Genomic DNA, 18,515 nt, shown 5'->3' on the forward strand with positions numbered 1-18,515 from the left:
TAGTGTCACACACTGTAGGAAAAATATTATATACATTAGTACAGTATCAGAATTTATGGAGACCTTTTTTAAATCTCCAAAGATCATTTGAAACTAATTGATATAGAAAAATATTTCCTTACTGTTATTGCCACGAGATGTAAGATCAGGATGTGAATTCTCAAAGTTACTCATTGTCAAATGTAGTTTAGTCCAGTTATGTTGAAGTTCAGGATGCAAATGTCTCAAGAATCTCAAGAATCCTGTGTCAGTTTGACAAAAAATAATAATAATGTAGGCTATTCTTAACTTTTAAGTTCCTCCTCCATTTCTGGCATAAGTGTTCTATTGTTATCACTCACACATACATGAGTCCCACAATTCTGTAGCATTTTGGATTGCATTATGAATCGTGTTGAGAAACATGATGAGGCAGAAAGATGGGATTCGGCCAGCTAGGGCAATACCGGCCACTGCCAGACAGATAGATGATTCCCTGAGACATGATGTTTAGGATTTCTAGTGTGTGGAACGTTATGTGTGCATGTGTGTATGTGAGTGAGGCAAGTGAGCCATGTGCATGTCAACCTATAAGCCTAAATGCAGGCATGTGTATACCTGTGTGAAATTGGCCTGCCTCCTGTAATGTCATGGCACCATTTCTCCTCACTAACATCACATTGTAATCCAAAAGGTTGTGGCACTATCGCCATTTTTGTTTTGTGCCACTATATTGAACGTCCCGGCAGGGAGAAGAAAATTCCAGTTGAGTTTGTTATTAAAATCCCAGTTGTAGACACTGTCACGCCTCAAGTTTGTGCTAACATATTACAGAGATGAAGCCTTTACAGAAGCTGTTTACAGGAGTTAGTTCAAGGGAGATACTGACAAAGTTTCTTTGCTCGATTTTGATTGGTCGTCCGTTTCCTTTGTAAGGAGTAGGAAAGTAGTTCCACTTGTCAAGCAAAAAATAGAAAAAGCCTTTGTTGCGTGGCTAATTCAAAAGAAACTACAACAGGAGTAGTACACAATACTGCATGAAGAAAAGAAAGTGCACAGAGGAGGGTCCATTTCAAATGTAGGCCAACAAGTTGTTCTTTTGACAGAGTAATGCAATGGAAGCTTTTTAAATTTCTCGCTTGAATAGTGCCTTGGAACTCCTTCACCAAAAACCCGATAGAAGCACTCTCTGTCCTCTCTTCTTTGAACTACTGTTCTTTTAATACAGCTGGCTTGCAGCACTTCATGCATTTTTAAAGGGTCCTGCAATGGTACACGCATAAAGAACCATCTTTTAGTACTGTATAGAACTGTTTTGTAGGAGGGTGCATTCACCTGGCAGAGTCCTTGAGCTTCAAGTGCAAGAAAGCTCAGAGGCACCATCCTCCTGAACTCTCTCTGCCACCTAGAAGGAAGGAAGATGGATTTGAATGGAGATGCTGCTGCCAAGTTGGTGATTTAAAGCTAGTGCGGGGGACTCCCATGAGCACATACAGTATTAATGCACAAGCAAACAGGTGCCCCGGCCCTCACCGGGATTCTGCCCCGGACCCACAGTGCGTTTACCTTGAGAATATTGTTTCCCCTTTGGTGATTCATCATCAGAGACAAGAGCGCGGCCGAGCGGACGGAGACGAAGAGACAGATAAGAGAGAGAGAGAGGGGATGAGTCCGCGGTGAAAGACGGAGCGATTGGGGGCACGGGCACAAAGCTAACCCCAAACTGTCACTCTGACATAGTACCCCATCTCCCCCCTCCATGCCGCTGAGGAGGATAAATCTTTGGAGCAGGTATGAGATCAGTCAACCTGCCAGGGCAGCAAGGAAGTAAAGTTTGAAAGCGGTGACCTTACTGTGCGGTGACCTAGGGTTTGGCGGTTATGGGTCCAAAGCTGCCGATATTCAGTCAAATTTGACCATTTTCATGCTAAAAATTACAAGTATTCAGAGTGTTTTCCCCAGAATGTTATTCTTCTCCGGGTGTAAAAGTCTCTGAAACAGCATTTAGACCATCATGGGACATAATATTAATAGTAAGAAAGAAGAAATCAGTTCAAGGGCTTCCCATAGACAACCAGTGTGGTATTAATCAACTAAATATATAATCAAACAAACTGCATCATATCCATCATATTGTAGGAGGATGACACCAACTGGAAGATATCCTGTTTTTATTAAAAGGCAAATATCAGCCCAATACATCGGACTCACCCTAGCCCTTTCATAGCACTACAGGAAGGAGATTAGGGAGACTGTGAGTGATCAAGTAAGCGTAGAAATTCAGTGATGTGGGTGATGTTCAGCTGTTGATTACCGTGGTGTGAAGAGGATGTGAAGTGTGCCTCTTGACGCTTTAAATTGGGCCGGTGCAGGAGTGGGTGGATTGCTCACCTGCGGGACTCGGTTGTGTAACACCTTCAAAAAAAGTCGGATTCACGTTTAAAACCCCCAAATCTAGTCTCGGAGACGGCACAGTGGCTGCTAATGCTGCCATATGAGAGGTGGACACACACACGCACACGCACACACACACACACACACACACACGCACACACATAGTCAGGAACAGAGGATGAGGGAAAAAAGGGATTAAAGCCTGTGAAATCTGCACCGTCATACGAGTACAGTGTGTGTGTGTCACGGAGAGAGAAAGAAATTCACATAGAACAAGAATGGGCAAGGGGGGGGGGGGGGGGGGGGGGGTTCGATACTTTGCACGTGTGCACACACACACACACACACACAGACACAGGCTTTGCACAATAACACTCTCAGACAGAGCCAACATCCATAACCAGAGATTTACCAGCGGATTTTAAAAGGGCGAGCAGTCGTGTGTGTGTATGTGTAGAGCTGAGTGGGATTTGGTTTAATCCAAACATGAAACACAAGCTTTAACCCCCCCCACACACACACCACCACCACCAACCGTCCTCTCTGTCGCTCTCTCTCTCTCTAAGTGTGTGTGTGTGTGTGTGTGTGTCTGAATCTGCCTCCCTCAGTCTCTCAGCGTTGCGTAACAGCTTGATTATATAATCCCAAACATATATGCATGTCCACAAGGCTGAGAGCTACAGTGCATGAAGCATGCAGGAGCATCAAAACGGAGAGGAGGAGGAAGAGGAAGAAGAGGAAGAGGAGGAGGAAGAGGAAGGGGCGAAGAAGGGACAGCCATCCGTCTGAATGGCACAGCGATGACGATGCCGGTCTGGATTACGGCTCTGTACACAAACACATTGACTCATGTAAATCCAGTCGTGTTGATGTAAGCTTGTCTGCAGGTAAGTGGAGGAGGCGGCTAACAGTAGAGGTGACAAACAAGCGACCGCTAATGTAATAAATATCCCATAATGTAATAACTTGTCAACATGTCATAAAATGTCACTCTAAGTGGGCCGAGAATGTAATAAAACCTTTTAGAGTCAGATAATGTAAAGACATCTTCAGACTGATATTGTAATAATTTCAAAAAGTTATTCCCCTTATAATGCAGTAATTACCAGTTAATGTAATAATGCATTACATTATCAGGAAAAAAAAAGATTTAAAAAAAGAAAGATAATTACAAGTTTTATTACATTTTACAGCAACACTTTATTACATTTTGGCAAGTTACTTCATTATCCGGCAGCTGTTACATTATCAGTGGCTGCAATGCCTTTTAAGCATGTGCAGCAGGCAGTGTGGCGCATGACAAGCACAGACACAGACACTGATAAGATACCCTATGATAAGATATCCTTATGTATTATAGAAACATGGAGGGTAGTAGAGTAACACTGGTCCAATAAAAAAAAAAAAAAAAAAAAAAACATGGTGTGTTGAGGAAGCACTAGGAGCGGAGCCTTAAATTGAGATGACAGTTTGGGAACATTGTGGAATCTGAGCTCTGGGAGGCCGCGAGTGCTTTCAAAAGCCCTGCCAGGGAGGGAGAGATCATCAGAACAGAAAGAGGAAGGGAGCGGGATGAGTAAAGTCAGAGACAGGGACAGGACGGAAATTCAAACGGAAGGTGAGAGACGGAGGAGAGGTGCGGGAGATTATGGAAGGAGGGAAGGAAGGAAGGAAGAGAGGAGATAGAGCTGTGTGTCTGGAGTGGATGTCATTACTAGTATTAGTGAGTTGGCAGTAAACGCTGCGGCTAAAAGGCAGAGGGCATCACTCACACTGACGAAGCAACACACACACACACACAAAGGCAGGCTTAGCTGGGGTATAACACACACGCGCGCGCACATGCACACGCAGGCTTAGCTCAAACACACACACATACACACAAGGACAGGCCTATGACTCAGTAACAAGTTGTGCCTTATCTCAAAACCTTTCTCTATCTGTCCAATTCAATTTTATTCATCCCCACACTCTCCCTCCCTCACCCCCCCCCACCCCCCCCTCCATCCATCCACTCATCTCTCTCTTCATCCTCCCAAGGCTTTTATCCATTTTCTACTCCCACCATTTTCATGCGCTATCCTCTCCTCAGCTCCACAAATCGAGAGACTTTCTCCCTCTCCTCGCTCGTCCTCGACTGACTCCACAGTCTGCCTCGGCTTCTTTTTTTTCCAAGTCTGAAATCTCTCTTTCACGCGTGATTTTTTTTCATCTTCTCGTCTCTTTTCTTTCTCTCGCCGATCTTGTCCCTCGTCTCCGTCCCCACCCCCACCGCCACCCATCTTGTCCAATAATCAAGCACTCAGTCTTTCACTTCCATCTCTCCCTGTTGTATAACCAGCGATGTAGCGGCAAATAAAAAAGGTTGGTGATCATCATAAGGCATTATAAGCCAACAAGATGAACAAAAATCAGTTACTCTAAGGAAAAACATTAATTTATGCTTTCTATACCTGAAAAGACCCTATCCTTGTATATGTTACATCAGTTTGACACCTTGTAATATGATGAATACTATGGATTTTCAAGCTAAAAAGGTGGGTAAACTCTATTGCTGGAAATAAAAAGGTGGGTAAACTGGGTTAAGGTGGGTTTACCCTCCACTACATCCCTGCATATCACCCAAACATTGACTGTTCTTGCACCGCTCTTGTCCCAATTGCCATGACTTTTCCCTCCCCGCCTCTGCAAACAGTGCTGTCACTGGCGTATCCAGCACCAAGGGAATCGACGTGACAGCCGCTCTCCTGCATGTTAATACCACTGCCGTGCGCTTTAGAGGTCACAGATCAAAAAAAAAATTAAAAAAAACAAAGGGACGGAGGATGAAGAGGAAAGTGGGGAAGGAGTGGGAGGAAGAAAAAAAAAGAAAGAGAGAAGAGCGGAGGAGCTGAGGATGCCGTCTATGGTCCCTCTGTCCTCTGTTCCCGCCCGTCACCAGGGAGAGGTGAGGGGGCTGGTTGTCATGGCAGCCGGGCTGGGTGATAAACAGGAGAGATGTCCGTCCGTCCGTCTAATGCAGTGACGCTGCCGTGGCAACCGCTGACAGGATGCAGCGGGTATGCGGCTGTCGGCATGGGAAAAGCTCGCAAGTCTGATTTTGTCGATTTTCGTGTGGTGCGAACTTCAGCTGAAGGAATACATGGTTCTCTATGGGTTGAGAATATTCTACAACCCTTTGGTTTATGAAACTCTTTCAAAATCCAGCGGATAAACTGAAAAATGCATGGCTGTCGAGCTAAAAAACAAGGTTTGGTAGCTGAAAAGTTGACATTTTGGGGATGCGAGGTTCTCACTCAACAGCAGTCTTGTGTTTTACTGTGCGAGTGTGAGACTGCAGGGGTTTATAGACCCTAAAGAATACACTTAATTCCTCACAGATGTGTGTTTTATCCTGTGCAATTTGCACAGCCATAATCGATCACTCTTATAGCATGCCTTCAGCACTTCAATAAGCCTGGTATGGGCAAAAAGTCGAATGACTGGACACAGTTAACGTATTTCACAGTTTTTAATCAACTCTGTATTTCCTCTTAATTACAGGTGTAGAAAAATGAGATGGCAGCCGATATAAACCCCTCCAACCATGCACAATACAAACGGAAAACTGTTGGGCCACTTTGATAGTGGGATAAATCAGTTAAAATAAAATAAAAAATAAAGAAGAAAAACAAAAAAAAGTATAAAATAAGACAAGCCACTTAACCAAAACGTCGACTCCTGGGGCCGATCATGACTGAAAAATCCTCTGGGAGGGGGTTTCTGTCTGCGATGGCAGTGTGGAGAACAGAGACCCACTTCAAGCAACTTCAACCCCCCCCCTCTCTCTATCGCAGATTTGGTTCTGCCCGGGCCTGGTCAACGCAGCTCCAGCTCTCTTACTTCTTCAGTCAGTCCACCTCTCTCTTTCTCCTGTTCCCCTCTGCACTCTCAGCTGCTAGTCCCTTGGTTGCCACCGTTGGCCTTTGCTTCCGATGATCCGTTCTCCAAGTCCAGCTCTCCCTCGTTTTCCGCCGCTCCTTCCGTCGTCTCTCCCTCCTTCTCTGCCCCCTCCTCTTCCTTTCCCTCCTTTCCTGCGTCCCTCCGTCCCTGGCCCGCGCCCTGTTTGTCTCTGAAGACCTCCACGCCCAGCATTCGGAGGTAATGGAACCTCTCGTTGCGGGGAACGAAGGCCCGGATGGATGTCTTGCCCCTCCAGCCGCACAGCTCAATGGGGCACTGGGGCTCCGCTGGGTTACTGACAGATAGAGGGCACAATCAGATCAGAAACGGCCAAAAACCAGGTCATCATTCCAAAAAAAAAAAAAAAAAAAAATGTCGAGACACAAACACTTAAGTTATCGAACACTTACTTTGAATTTGGCTGGTACCTTAACACGATGCTGCCCATTCCTGTGGAGATACAGCAAAGGATCAATAGTTGGACACCGATGTGGGATAATTCCAGAACCGTCTTGAAAACAGGTTGCTGCACACCCATAGCTTTGATGCATCAATAATCTATTTAAGGCAATGTTTCGGCATGTAATGTCTTCATCAGGGCAAAATGGACGAAAATCAATGTGCGGCAGCCTTTTTTTCAAGATAGTTTTCAGTCTGCTGTGGTCAGCAGCTCTCCAGTACTGGTGTGCGATTCTTATTCAACCAGCATAATTCCAAAACTCACCAACTTTCCTGGAAGTTATAGGGAATAAATTAACAGCTCATTTCAAATGCTGCATACCCATTTTTTTATATACCCAAAAACGTTACTTGATGTTCTGAAAGTCAACTTTTTCCAGCAATACCCTGCTTCCCATTCACACAGCTACTCATATTCATACACGAGAGCAGTGCAACTAAAATCTTCTACTGGTGCCCACTGGAGCAGCTGGGGCTTCAGTGCCTTGCTCAAGGACACCTCAACAGTAGTTGTTGAGGGAGGGGAGAGCCTTACTCATTTACTTTTCACATTTTCCTTCTACGTTTTGCCAGCCAGACCGGGAATTCAAACCGGTGACCTTCCAGTCACAAGCACGCTTCTCTAACCTCCAAGCTCCCACCGTCTCCAAATTAGATGATAATGAGTTATTGTAAATTAAAAAAAAATATTGAAATGGCTAATATTCAATCCTCTTCTATAGTAATATTTAACACTGAGTTTTACCTTTCTGAGAGCAGTCATTTGGCAAGAGTAGACAACACACTTTTTGGAATTAAATTCCTCAAATGACATTTTGAGGTCGGAGAGCTTACCCATTTTCTTGGCCTGAGCGTGAGAATCCTCCTCCAGTTTGCTGAGGAAGGGGTTCTCCTGGGTCAGCAGCACTTTGATGTCCTCCACACTCACTGTGATCATCCTGGAGCGAATGTACGGGTTGAGAGTGTAGATACCCTGGTGGCATAAAGGACAGATTTGTGTCTGTGTGTGTGTTTGTGTAGTTGCCGAGATGCAACTATGGAAATCTAATAAAACCAGTCCAGATTGTGTACAGTCCCACGATGCATGCACGTCGACGGCGTATAGACCAAATTAATTAGCATCTTATCTCAGCTCTCTGGCTCCCTATTTAATCAGCTGCCTTCATCTCTTCTATGGAGAATAGAGTAGCGTCAGCAAACATAGCTTACAGCGTGTTACATACATAGAAGTACTGCTTATACAACAATGACATTTATTATAAATTTCCAGAGTGTGTGTTGCCGCACCATCATAAAGAGATTTCACTATATATAATCACTATACGTCACCGTATGGCAGCAGTTCAGGCAAATTAATAGATGAAGAACCCAGAAGTAAGTTCTCCTATCGTTTGAGATCATGAATTTAATTTGCATAGAAGAAGAGGATTATGGGAATGGCGTGAAAATTTGCAGCTAATGTGTGAAGATTCATAATGAACGTTAAATTTTCACAATAACACAGCTTTCACTTCTTTTTATTAATTAGATACTGCTCAATAAAGAACGGGCATGATTTGTAGAAAATGATAAATGTATGAAGTTTCTCACTGCTGTCTGACTGTCTTAAAGTTGCCTCTTGATGACGTGTGTGTGTGTGTGTGTGTGTGTTACCTCCTGAGCCAGTCTGAAGGCACAGCCAAATTCCTCGCCGTCACTGTTGCGAGACCACACCTTCACCCCTGTGTTGATCACCTGAGGAAAACACACACACAAGAAAAACAGGCCGACATATGGCTTTGTACAAAAACAAACAATGCAACAGTGCCAAATTCCACTCACTTTGACAGTAGCACTTAACATCTCTCTGAAGAAAACAACAAGGGGCGGTGAGGTAAGACAATTTATGTTAAATGAAAATCAAAGAAGGAAAAATGGAATTACTGGTGTTCACCAAACTGACTTTCTAGCTCAAGGCATCCACGAGATATTATAAAAAGTGTGGGTAAACAAAGTGCAGCCCGTCTCTTGTGGCTCAGCAGGGGTGGGTGGCAACTGTCAACAGTGATTTGCATAGTAAAATCCAACCATTCTTCTGGCATAAATATGCATTACATATGCATACATGTCTGAATGTATCTTGTATCTTTTATCAAACTGAGGGAAGCAGAGTGTAGCAAATGCAAAAAAAGACTTTAAATACTTATAGCATATGAAAGGGATATTAAATATTTATCTTCAATATCGAAATCTCATCTTTCTGAACAAGAATGATGGCAATCAAAATCTAATTTCAGCAGTACTTTCAGGCTTATGGTTTTTCAAACATATGCAATGTGTGTGTGTGGGGGGGAGAAATCATAATCAAACCAGAGGTTTTGTTTGTGAAACTTGACAAGTCACGAGGGGAAGTGAACCGAGGAAGCATTTTTGAATTACCACGTCTAACATCTCTAATTGTGTGGAAATAGAGAGAGCGTGGAGCGTGTTTGGAGAAAGATGCAATTCGTTGCGGTTCAGCCCAATAGACAATGATCGAAAAATGAGAAACATCAGACACTAGCAGGGGATCAACGAAGAGATGGGGAGACACACACACACACACAGCCACCTGTGCAGGTGCTTCAGAGTGGAGGACTAGAGGGGTTTGGGATAGGAGAGGGTCCCATCTGTTAGGCTGCTTCCCTCTGATGGGCTAGTGCATGTACACACACACACACACACCCATCTCTACTTATATAACGATTACTGACAGAATAACACACGGTTTGACAAACTGATATATCAGGCCAATATTGTTTTGTTTTTTTTCTCAGGCCAGTCACCATCTCCCATCTCCGATATGATACACTTTGTTCAATAACATATTTATTGTATCATTGATCAATACTACACTGGTTGTCTATGGGAAGCCCTTAAGCTGAATTGATTCTACTGGCAGCTTCAATCCAAAAATATTGCTCTCCACATTCAAAGCCCCATAATGGTTGAACCTTAACACACACACACACACACACACACACACACACACACACACACACACACACACACACACACACACACACACACACACACACACACACACACACACACACACACACGCACCTTCATGCGTTCACTGTTATTGAGCAGCACGTTGCGCAGCTCTTTGGACACCATGTACAAGTGTCTCTTCTTGCCCTCGTGGGTTCTGGTCAGAACATTGAGCTTGGGGAAGTCAGGAGACAGATCATAGAAGTTCCTAGAGAGAGAAAAAACAAACAAACACTGTTTAGCAACCCCAAAATGCTGAAAACGATCACTTCACCTTCTCTCTCTCACACACAAAGACACTTACTGTATGGGTAAGAAGACAGGGTCGTCTTCAGTGAGAAACACAAAGGGGTCTTCTTTAAAACCAAACAGCCTCATCTTCTTAGAGGGAGGCGGCCTAGGACATGGAAAGAAAGGAGGGTTAGACCAGTGTTGGGTTGTTACTGCAAAAAAGTTATCTATTACTCCTTGCAAAAGTAATGCTATTTGTTTATTTATTTACACCCTGGGGGCAGTAATCTGTTATACTACTTGCTATTTTACTGTTAAAAGCCCCAAACTGGCAACTGCACCCACTCTTATCTTCAAAAATTAGGAAAAGTCAGTTACCTCTCCTGTGAATGATCAGGGAAACCAAACAGTGTTGATGTCCAATGTTACTTTTTATCCTTTTTGCTCAATAAAATCAAAGTAGTGGGAATATTGCCACCTGGGGAAAGTCAACTTCTGTGCCATTTTTCATCTTGGCTGGTTTGAGTGTGAGAGAATGATGACTAATTATGAAGAAAACTAATTAAGGAGATGGGGGAAAATCATAGTTTTTGGATAATTCACCTTTAATCTAACATTTAGAAGGGGGTGATAATAAAAGTTACGTCTTTTTTGATTGGTAAATGTAAAATGACTGAAATTGAAATTATATAGTTGTACTGCTCATTATGGAGAAAACCAATCACATCGCTGTAATGTGTTACTGAGCAAATGCGTTACCACCCAGCGCTGGTTAGGACACACACAAACACACTCGCACACTTTTACTCACTCTGTTTACCAACGTGACTCACCCACACACTCCATCTTGCTTAGGAGCCGTCTCCTGGGCCTGGGAAGCTCCTTTGGGTGCCTCCTCTCCTCCTTCCCCCTCTACTTTTGCTTCTCCTCCTCCCACCTCAGGATCCTCCGGAGCGGTCTCGGGGAGGCGGGGGGCGTCTGCGGGAGTCGCGGCCGCCGGAGAGTCTCCTGTCTGGGCCGCTGAGCCGGAGGAGACGTCCCTCCTCAGCTGGAGACGACGGGGAGGGGAGGGGAGGAAAGGGAGGGAGGGATGGAGAGGGGGATGAACAGAGGGAGGAGATAAACAGGCGGTCCCAGCTGTGGTTAGTAAAGCTGAACAGGTGAGTGATGCAGGGGGTTGGGGATAGTCAACATCCATACCCCCCCCCCATGTGGGAATTCTGCTCCATTTCCCTCTTCAAGGAACGCAGAGAATCTAATCAACAGTCTACGCCCATAGTAAGTGTGTGTGCGTGTGTGTGTGTGTGTGTATATACCTTGGGGTATCTTTTGTTCCAAGGCATGGGGGCTTTCTTCACCAGGACGGCCACAAAGAAACCTCCAGTGTTCTGGTGATGTGGCAGAATCCTCATACTGACATGAAAAAAAATGAACACACACACAGACACACACACCAAAACACAGACACACACTTATAATTATTGCGCTTGGGGTTTTATGGTGCCACCTGCTGTGAAGAAAAACAAGTTTTTTTTCCCCAGTACTAAATACTTGGGGCTTTCAAAGTCCTCAGACAACAGCTCCCTCTGCTGGCCGGCTTCAACTCTGAATGTGAAGACAGGAATTGCAGTGCAGAAATGACATCATCCTTCCATACATGTATGTGTGTGTGTGTGAGAGCGTTTACATCCATGCAGGAAATGTGTGTAAGCGCAAAGGTGTACCGAGAACAGCACTGAATCAAAGAGACACAGCAATCAGCTGATGGACTGGGCATCAATCTAAACAGAAGAGGCTACAGGTGTGTGTGTGTGTGTGTGTGTGTGTGTGTGCGTCGTCCTGTCCTTACGAGAACCAAATGTCCTCACAAGGATAGAAAGATGAGGAAAATCCCCCAAAGTGAGGATGTTTTGATGGTCTTCACTTCTACAAAGGGTTAGTTTAGGGTAAAGATTAAAATTAATATAAGGTTTAGGTTAAGGTAAGGATTAAGGTTAGCCATAGAGAGGCGAGGGTTAGGGGTTAGGGGATGAAAAGTCAATCGAAGCTCCTCAAAATTATAGAAATACAAACTTTTAGGTTATGTGTATATACGTACCATTTCTCCAGATGCATGCTAGCCAGTTTCTGGGGGTCTTTTGGCGGGAACATGGTGGGGCAGATCTGCGTGTGACGATTGGTGGGAACTTCGGACCAGTTTGAGTACCACTGGCCGTCCTTGGTCATCAGCTACAGAGACAACAGTAGTGTAAAGGATGTGATCCAACCAAACTAATGCACAGTTCCCAGCTTAGCCCCGATATAAAATTCCACAACTTTTCCACAACTAAGTTGGAGCACTTCCATGACCTAAACACTTTCTTCCTTCCTGGGCTGTTGATGTTTTGCAGCTCAGAAAGGTTCCTCGCAACACTTGGGTGCTGAATGGTGTGCGAAGACAAAACGTTCCAGTACCTTCCAGGAAGTGACCCCAGGCATCCACTTGAGCCCTGGCAGATCGGCCGAGCCGTCGGCCAGCTCCAACGCTCCTGGCAGCACAGATGGAATAGACGTTATGACTTGGCAGTAAAAGACCCAGCAGAGATATTTTTATATAATATATATAGGTATATTTACTGCGTCAAAAGTGGAAGAAATCTTGGTGTAACATCTAGAATAGAAGTTGCTGAGTGTGTGTAAATGTTGTAGTTGACTTAAACTAAAGACTAAGCATGAAAAAACATTTTATCAACTCAAAATAAAATCTGGAGTGTATGAAAAACAAAACAGACACTAAATTGCTGCTTCCAAAACTAGCTGAAATAAAAATGTTCAAATACTACTTTCAGCTTGAGTCTTGAGGTCAAAGTCTAAAATAAGATAGGAGTCTAAGGGAAAATATGTATCTAGAAATTAGTAACAGCCACATTTCATTGAGACACACTATGAAACTCCTAAGGTAATTCTCCAACTATGTTGTACTTGTGTTTTCCATTTTTCACACGGGACTAATGACACGCATCTATGACAAATATACTACAGCTTAATCAAAATAAAAACTAAACTAAAACTAGCAAACACCTGTCTGAAAACTAACTGAAACTAATTGAAAATTGAACATCCAAATAAAGTCTAAAACAAAATCGCAAAACTTTTATAACGTGTGTGTGTGTGTGTGTGTGTGTGTGTGTGTGTGTGTGTGTGTGTGTGTGTGTGTGTGTGTGTGTGTGTGTGTGTGTGTGTGTGTTACCCTCGCTCTTCTCCAGAAGTGCTGCTATGACAGCTTCATCCTCTATAGGGTTGAGTGAACAGGTGGAGTAGACCATCCTCCCTCCCACAGCCAGCTGTTCGACACCGCGCACCGCGATACGCAGCTGGAGCCTGGCAAACGCACACACACACATTATACACACATTATACACAAACACACCTTGTACTACTGCCAATTTTTTAAATTAGTACCAAAAGCACACACTCCATTCCCTTGTCGCGCAGTCAATTTGGTTTATCACACAAGTGCATGAATTACTACGTTATCGGGGATGCAGACACACACACACGCAGACACACACACACACTCGCTCTGCTCACCCGTGGAGGTGCAGGCTGTTGCTGGTCGTCCATTTCTTCCACACGTCGATGTTCTTCCTCATGGTGCCATCTCCGCTGCAGGACCACAGAGCAAACAGCACCGGTCAAACACACACCCCGTTTGGCCCAAGGCGCTAAAACCACCAGAGATCCTGATGCTTCTCACAGGGCAAAAATGGCTGCAAAGCACGGCGTCTAAACACTGGGCTTTAGCTGACTGCTCACATCACTGCTGCCTGCCTGCCTGGCTCTCTCCGTCTTCATTACTCCCTTCCCTTCCCTCCCTCTCCTCCTCTGTTGTGCTTGGCAGCGGCTCCTGGCTTCGGCGCTACAGCCGGCCAAAATCACTCAGCACTTGCAAACTAATGCAATTCTGTCGTGGCCACAAAGAAGTGACTCTACATTTAAAGTGAGTGCACATACACTTGGGTAGCAGTGTGTGTGTGTGTGTGTGCTGTAGTAATGTTTTCCCTTTTCAAACAAGACTTGCTCTGCCAACAGTCTCAGTCCATTATACCAGGGTATCTGCAGGTTTCAGAAAGCCAAATCTAAAACTTAAGACCTTTGTAATGCTACTTGGAATTGAAGATCAGACCAATTTGATCCAAAAAATAAAGAAACAAAGCTGGGTAAACAAGCCTATTTCCAATTAAACATAAACATAAAAGTTGTGAAACTATAAATGGGCAGTATAAGAAACAGGAAACTAATTGTTAAGGGACAATTGCGTTTAATAATGCAGATATAATGCATATTGTACTACTAACCCTGTTCTAAGTTAAATCTAAGAGTGGACATGCAGCACAAAGAAACCTGTCATTACATGGTGAAAAAATAAGACCTCCAATAACTGCATTTAAGACATTTTAATACTTTTTAAGGCCTTAAATTTAGATAATTTATTTTAAGACTATTTGAACCTGTAGATACTTTGCATACAACAGATAGGGAGAAGTCATATTTCATCACCATCTGTTTATCTTTCCATAGTTTCACACCAAACTACATCTCTCCCTAGCTATTCACACACACACACAGAACAGTGCTTATGAACCACTTTCTCTTTCTTTATGCACTTCCAGTTTCAAACCCTAACTCTCATCACATTGCCTGTCAGCGGTGCCTCTACCACCTGCCTATACAAGCCAGATGTACAAAGTCACGCAGCCCCTTGCTGACCTGCAGGGCACGTCGCAGAGGATGCGGTCGTAGAAGAGGATGTCCTTCTTGCCGTCCGATTCGACCTGCAGCGTGGGGATGCAGGAGGCGTCGTGGTTGACCACCATGATGCAGGGGCTGTTGAGACGCTTGGCCTGGTGCACCAGCAGGTAGCAGCGCTTGTTGTCCACGTCGTTGGCGATCACAAAGCCCTCTGGAGGGTGAAGAGGGAGAGGTTGGAAATCAACAAAAGGGGAGGCGGGGGGAGACGGAGGCAGGGACCGCTGATAATTGCTCAAGTTATTGTACAAGTATAATGTTGGCAGTGGCTCATATTCACAGATGTTATCGGTGCTTGTAAATTATCATAAATCTGCAACCAACTAATTTGTTAACAGATATAGAAACGCTTACTTTTTTGTTATTCAACTATGAAGAAATCAGTCATTAGAGCATCTTCTCCAGTTTTAAATGTGTGCATCTCTCACCTGGAAATGGCACGTCCATGTCAGAATGAAGCATCTCAATAAGCTGTGCTGTCTTCGACCCTGGAGCAGCACACATGTCCAGAATCTACACACAAACACATGCATGTCAACACCTCAGAATAATTATGCAGAACTTAATTCGCACAGCAGCTTTTCTAGCCAGGGACACAAAGAGCTTTCCCACGACACAAAGCCAAAAAACATACATGAGGTATCGAGAGGCCTACTATCTTTAGCCTTCAGTAAGTGTAGTCCTTTGCTTTTTACCTTGTGGTGAGACTCAATCTTCAGGAGGAGAGGAGGGATCATGCTGACAGCCTCCTGTCGACTGATGTTACCCTGTAAGGACAGACACAGACACTAAGCTCAGCGTCCCCCTTATTTTGACTTTCTCTGACATTTACGTTTTTCAACTTTCTACCCAGGCTGGAAATGGTGAGCACCACTCTGCCTCACACTAATTTAGTTTCAGACATCCATACCGGCTGCCCACTACTACCATTTCTACTGATAGTAAAGCAGCTGCTCCACTGGAACAGTTGGAGATGAAGTGCCTTGCACTGACAGTCATTGCTGAGGGAGAGGAAAGCTTGTCTCCTTCGCTTCCCCCGGCCAATATTAAAACCCGCAACCCTCCTTTCCCAAGCTTAGTTCTTTAGCCATCAGGCATCCTCCATACCGGACATTGTTAAGCAAAGGGCAGTCAGGTAAAGGATCAGGGTCTCTGGTTTTCATGGTAAATTATCAGTTTGGTGACTCACCGACTCGGTCTCGCTGACCAGGAACTGGTGGAACTTCTCCAGCAGGGGAGACTTCCTGATGATCTTCCTGCTCATGTTGGTGTGCCAGGCCTGCTCGTCAGGATACCTGGGCAGGATGGACATGGCTTGTACTGGGTTTCTAGTTTGAATCCGTTAATGTGTGCATCGTGTCAAGTTTACAAATGTGTCTGTGTATGTTAGCTTTGGGTAAACCATTTGAGATATTACCAGCTGAGAGGCTGCGGAGCCTCTATCTTCTGGCCGTCAATCTCCACCTCCTGAATCTCCTTGAAGTATTTTTCCTTCAGACAGTGAAGGATCTCCTTGGCATGGCTGAAATAGGACAGTAAGCGGGGGGGGGGGGGGGGGGGGGGGATGGTCACTCCATCCAATGCAAGAGAGAAATACTGCATCAGGCAGTATTGATCCAACATTACAAATCAAATGTTCAGATCAAATGATTCAGATCAGTGTCTAACAGGGGCATACAAGCCTGAACTTTGAGGTTTCCTGGAGGCTCAGGAGGCTATAAAATACACCACAGACTTGCCAAGTTGTGGGTTTGATTCCAACCCACCCACTTTCTCTCATGCCACACTCTCTCTCTCCCTTCTCCCCCAGCTCTCCTGTCATTGTCCACTGTATACTACCTAATGAAGTGCCATTAGACAATGGCAACGTCAATAAAACATAGTTTAAAAGCCTGAGCCTTTTGATAATGATAATCATAAATCCATTAGCCCCAATCTGAATCACAGCCAGATTACCAGGTCAAACTGTCTGCTGGTGATTATGTGGGGCAGTAATGAACAGATTTTCTTTTGGTGCACTGGCAGATGGAAAAAAACAAAAAAGGTACAACAAGCAAAACAGGTACAAATTTTGACATTTTATTGAAATTTGAGCAGCTTCTTGGATCGCTTGTGCCGAATTGTCCGGGGATCTTAATGATTCAGAAAAGGTATTTTGTTCTACGAGGTATATACGTTTGCCAGTAAGAAAGGGCACATTCATTTGACAGCATCTTGCATGCAGTTGAGCATGACATTCTCTCCGAACAAGAGCACACACCACAAATCAGACCTATAAATCCTTCCAACTCACCTCTTGTATCCAGTGATGCGGATGGTTGCTGGCAGTGGTTCCCTCATGGCCTCCATAAACTGTTCAAACTCTCCTTCAGGAACCAGACCCTGCTCCTGGTAGTAGTGCTCAAACAGCTTGTTCTCTTTGACAATGTCAGCGTAGCCTGCTCCCCAGCCCTGGACACATGTATGGGGGTGAATGTGGGTCAGGATGCTTGATTATTGACTTAGTGCACACACCTAATTGGGACTGTACCTAGTAAACTCCATTCAAATATCTGGTCATTTAAGGTTGCCTTGCTTATAGGCAAGGTTACATACCTAGTAGAATATGACTTAAGACCCGTTAAGAATCATTAGGGTCTACTGGTAAATTTGGCATATAGATAATCCACCAAGCAGCACATATTTTAATATAATCACACTGCTGGCTCCCGCCCTACACGCTGTATTTTGAAGGAAGATGACTGTGGGAATAAGAGGCGAATCTATTCCAATTTTAAAAATTGAAATTTGCTTAAAAAAAAGTGTTGTTTGGCGTGTTGGATGTATGCTCAATTGAATAGTGCCCCCTAACGATTCGTAACAGGTCTTAATTAAAGTTCTACCACCCTTTCCTAAAAGCAATGCAACATTATATTCCCAGATTTTTTGGCGTGACAATCTCTCAAAACGAGAAAAAACGGTACGTATCGAGACTAAGATTTGACGAGAGAAACTCAATGTAATGGGGGCTTTTACAGATAGCTGTGAGTTAGCTAACGTTACCAGTGGACCTCCCTGAAGATAAAGCTGGTCACCAGTGTCATATACTCATATCAGCTGGAATGTCTGACTCTACAAACTTAGTAAAGGTAGCAGTCCAGAAATACTACTGTAGTCGTCCAGCTGTGTTCACATTAAATCGAGGTACTAGCTAGCCTCGCTGAGCAGCTAACGTTAGCAAGAGTTGCAGCAGCAGAGTGAAACTTACAGCGTTGTCTCTGTTGTCTCTGCCAGTGGGCTGGTTCTTCTGCCTCTGTCTGCTTCTTTTCCCCATGTTGGAACAGCAGACAACTCTGGAGAGAAGCCTGAGGTACAAGGTTGCGGGTGGAAATGAAAAGGACAGTGGCTTGCTATATGGGTAAAATATGAACGTATTGCAGGCTCTGAACTGCTGTGTATTCAACAAAACGTGTTGCCTCTGACGCGCATGTGTGTCAGGACCTTTAGGGATGACCACGGCAACTGCCTGAACTAAAGCAAAGACTCTCTAATTATTTTGGAGGGTTTCGCCGTAGTAAACTTTTATATTCAAAACCTGTCGTGGAATCGCTGTAACGGTAATTACATTGGGCTTTTTTCATCGCAATTATTTTGCAAGATATCGTTAAATGTCTTATACCGTTAAGATAGTTCATATCTTATTCCAGCATATTGAAACCCTTGTCCACTAC

The 18,515-nt window shown here is 44.2% G+C and overlaps 1 protein-coding gene across 1 annotated transcript; it reads right to left on the reverse strand.

Moving 5' to 3' along the window:
* Positions 1–5,749: 5,749 nt before the first annotated feature.
* nsun2 (NOP2/Sun RNA methyltransferase 2) lies at positions 5,750–18,253 on the reverse strand. The gene is made up of 19 exons (XM_071914908.2): positions 18,053–18,253; positions 17,099–17,256; positions 16,223–16,327; positions 15,995–16,100; positions 15,501–15,572; positions 15,234–15,318; positions 14,767–14,959; positions 13,588–13,662; positions 13,247–13,377; positions 12,472–12,545; positions 12,116–12,246; positions 11,334–11,430; positions 10,851–11,065; positions 10,091–10,183; positions 9,859–9,994; positions 8,428–8,508; positions 7,609–7,747; positions 6,726–6,765; positions 5,750–6,610 (listed from the first exon to the last, which is right to left on the reverse strand). The coding sequence occupies exons 1-19, from the start codon at positions 18,116–18,118 to the stop codon at positions 6,304–6,306; spliced, it is 2,304 nt and encodes a 767-aa protein (XP_071771009.2). The 5' UTR covers positions 18,119–18,253; the 3' UTR covers positions 5,750–6,303.
* Positions 18,254–18,515: the final 262 nt, after the last annotated feature.

Source organism: Centroberyx gerrardi, chromosome 19 (assembly GCF_048128805.1).
Source record: "Centroberyx gerrardi isolate f3 chromosome 19, fCenGer3.hap1.cur.20231027, whole genome shotgun sequence".
NCBI lineage: Eukaryota > Metazoa > Chordata > Actinopteri > Beryciformes > Berycidae > Centroberyx > Centroberyx gerrardi.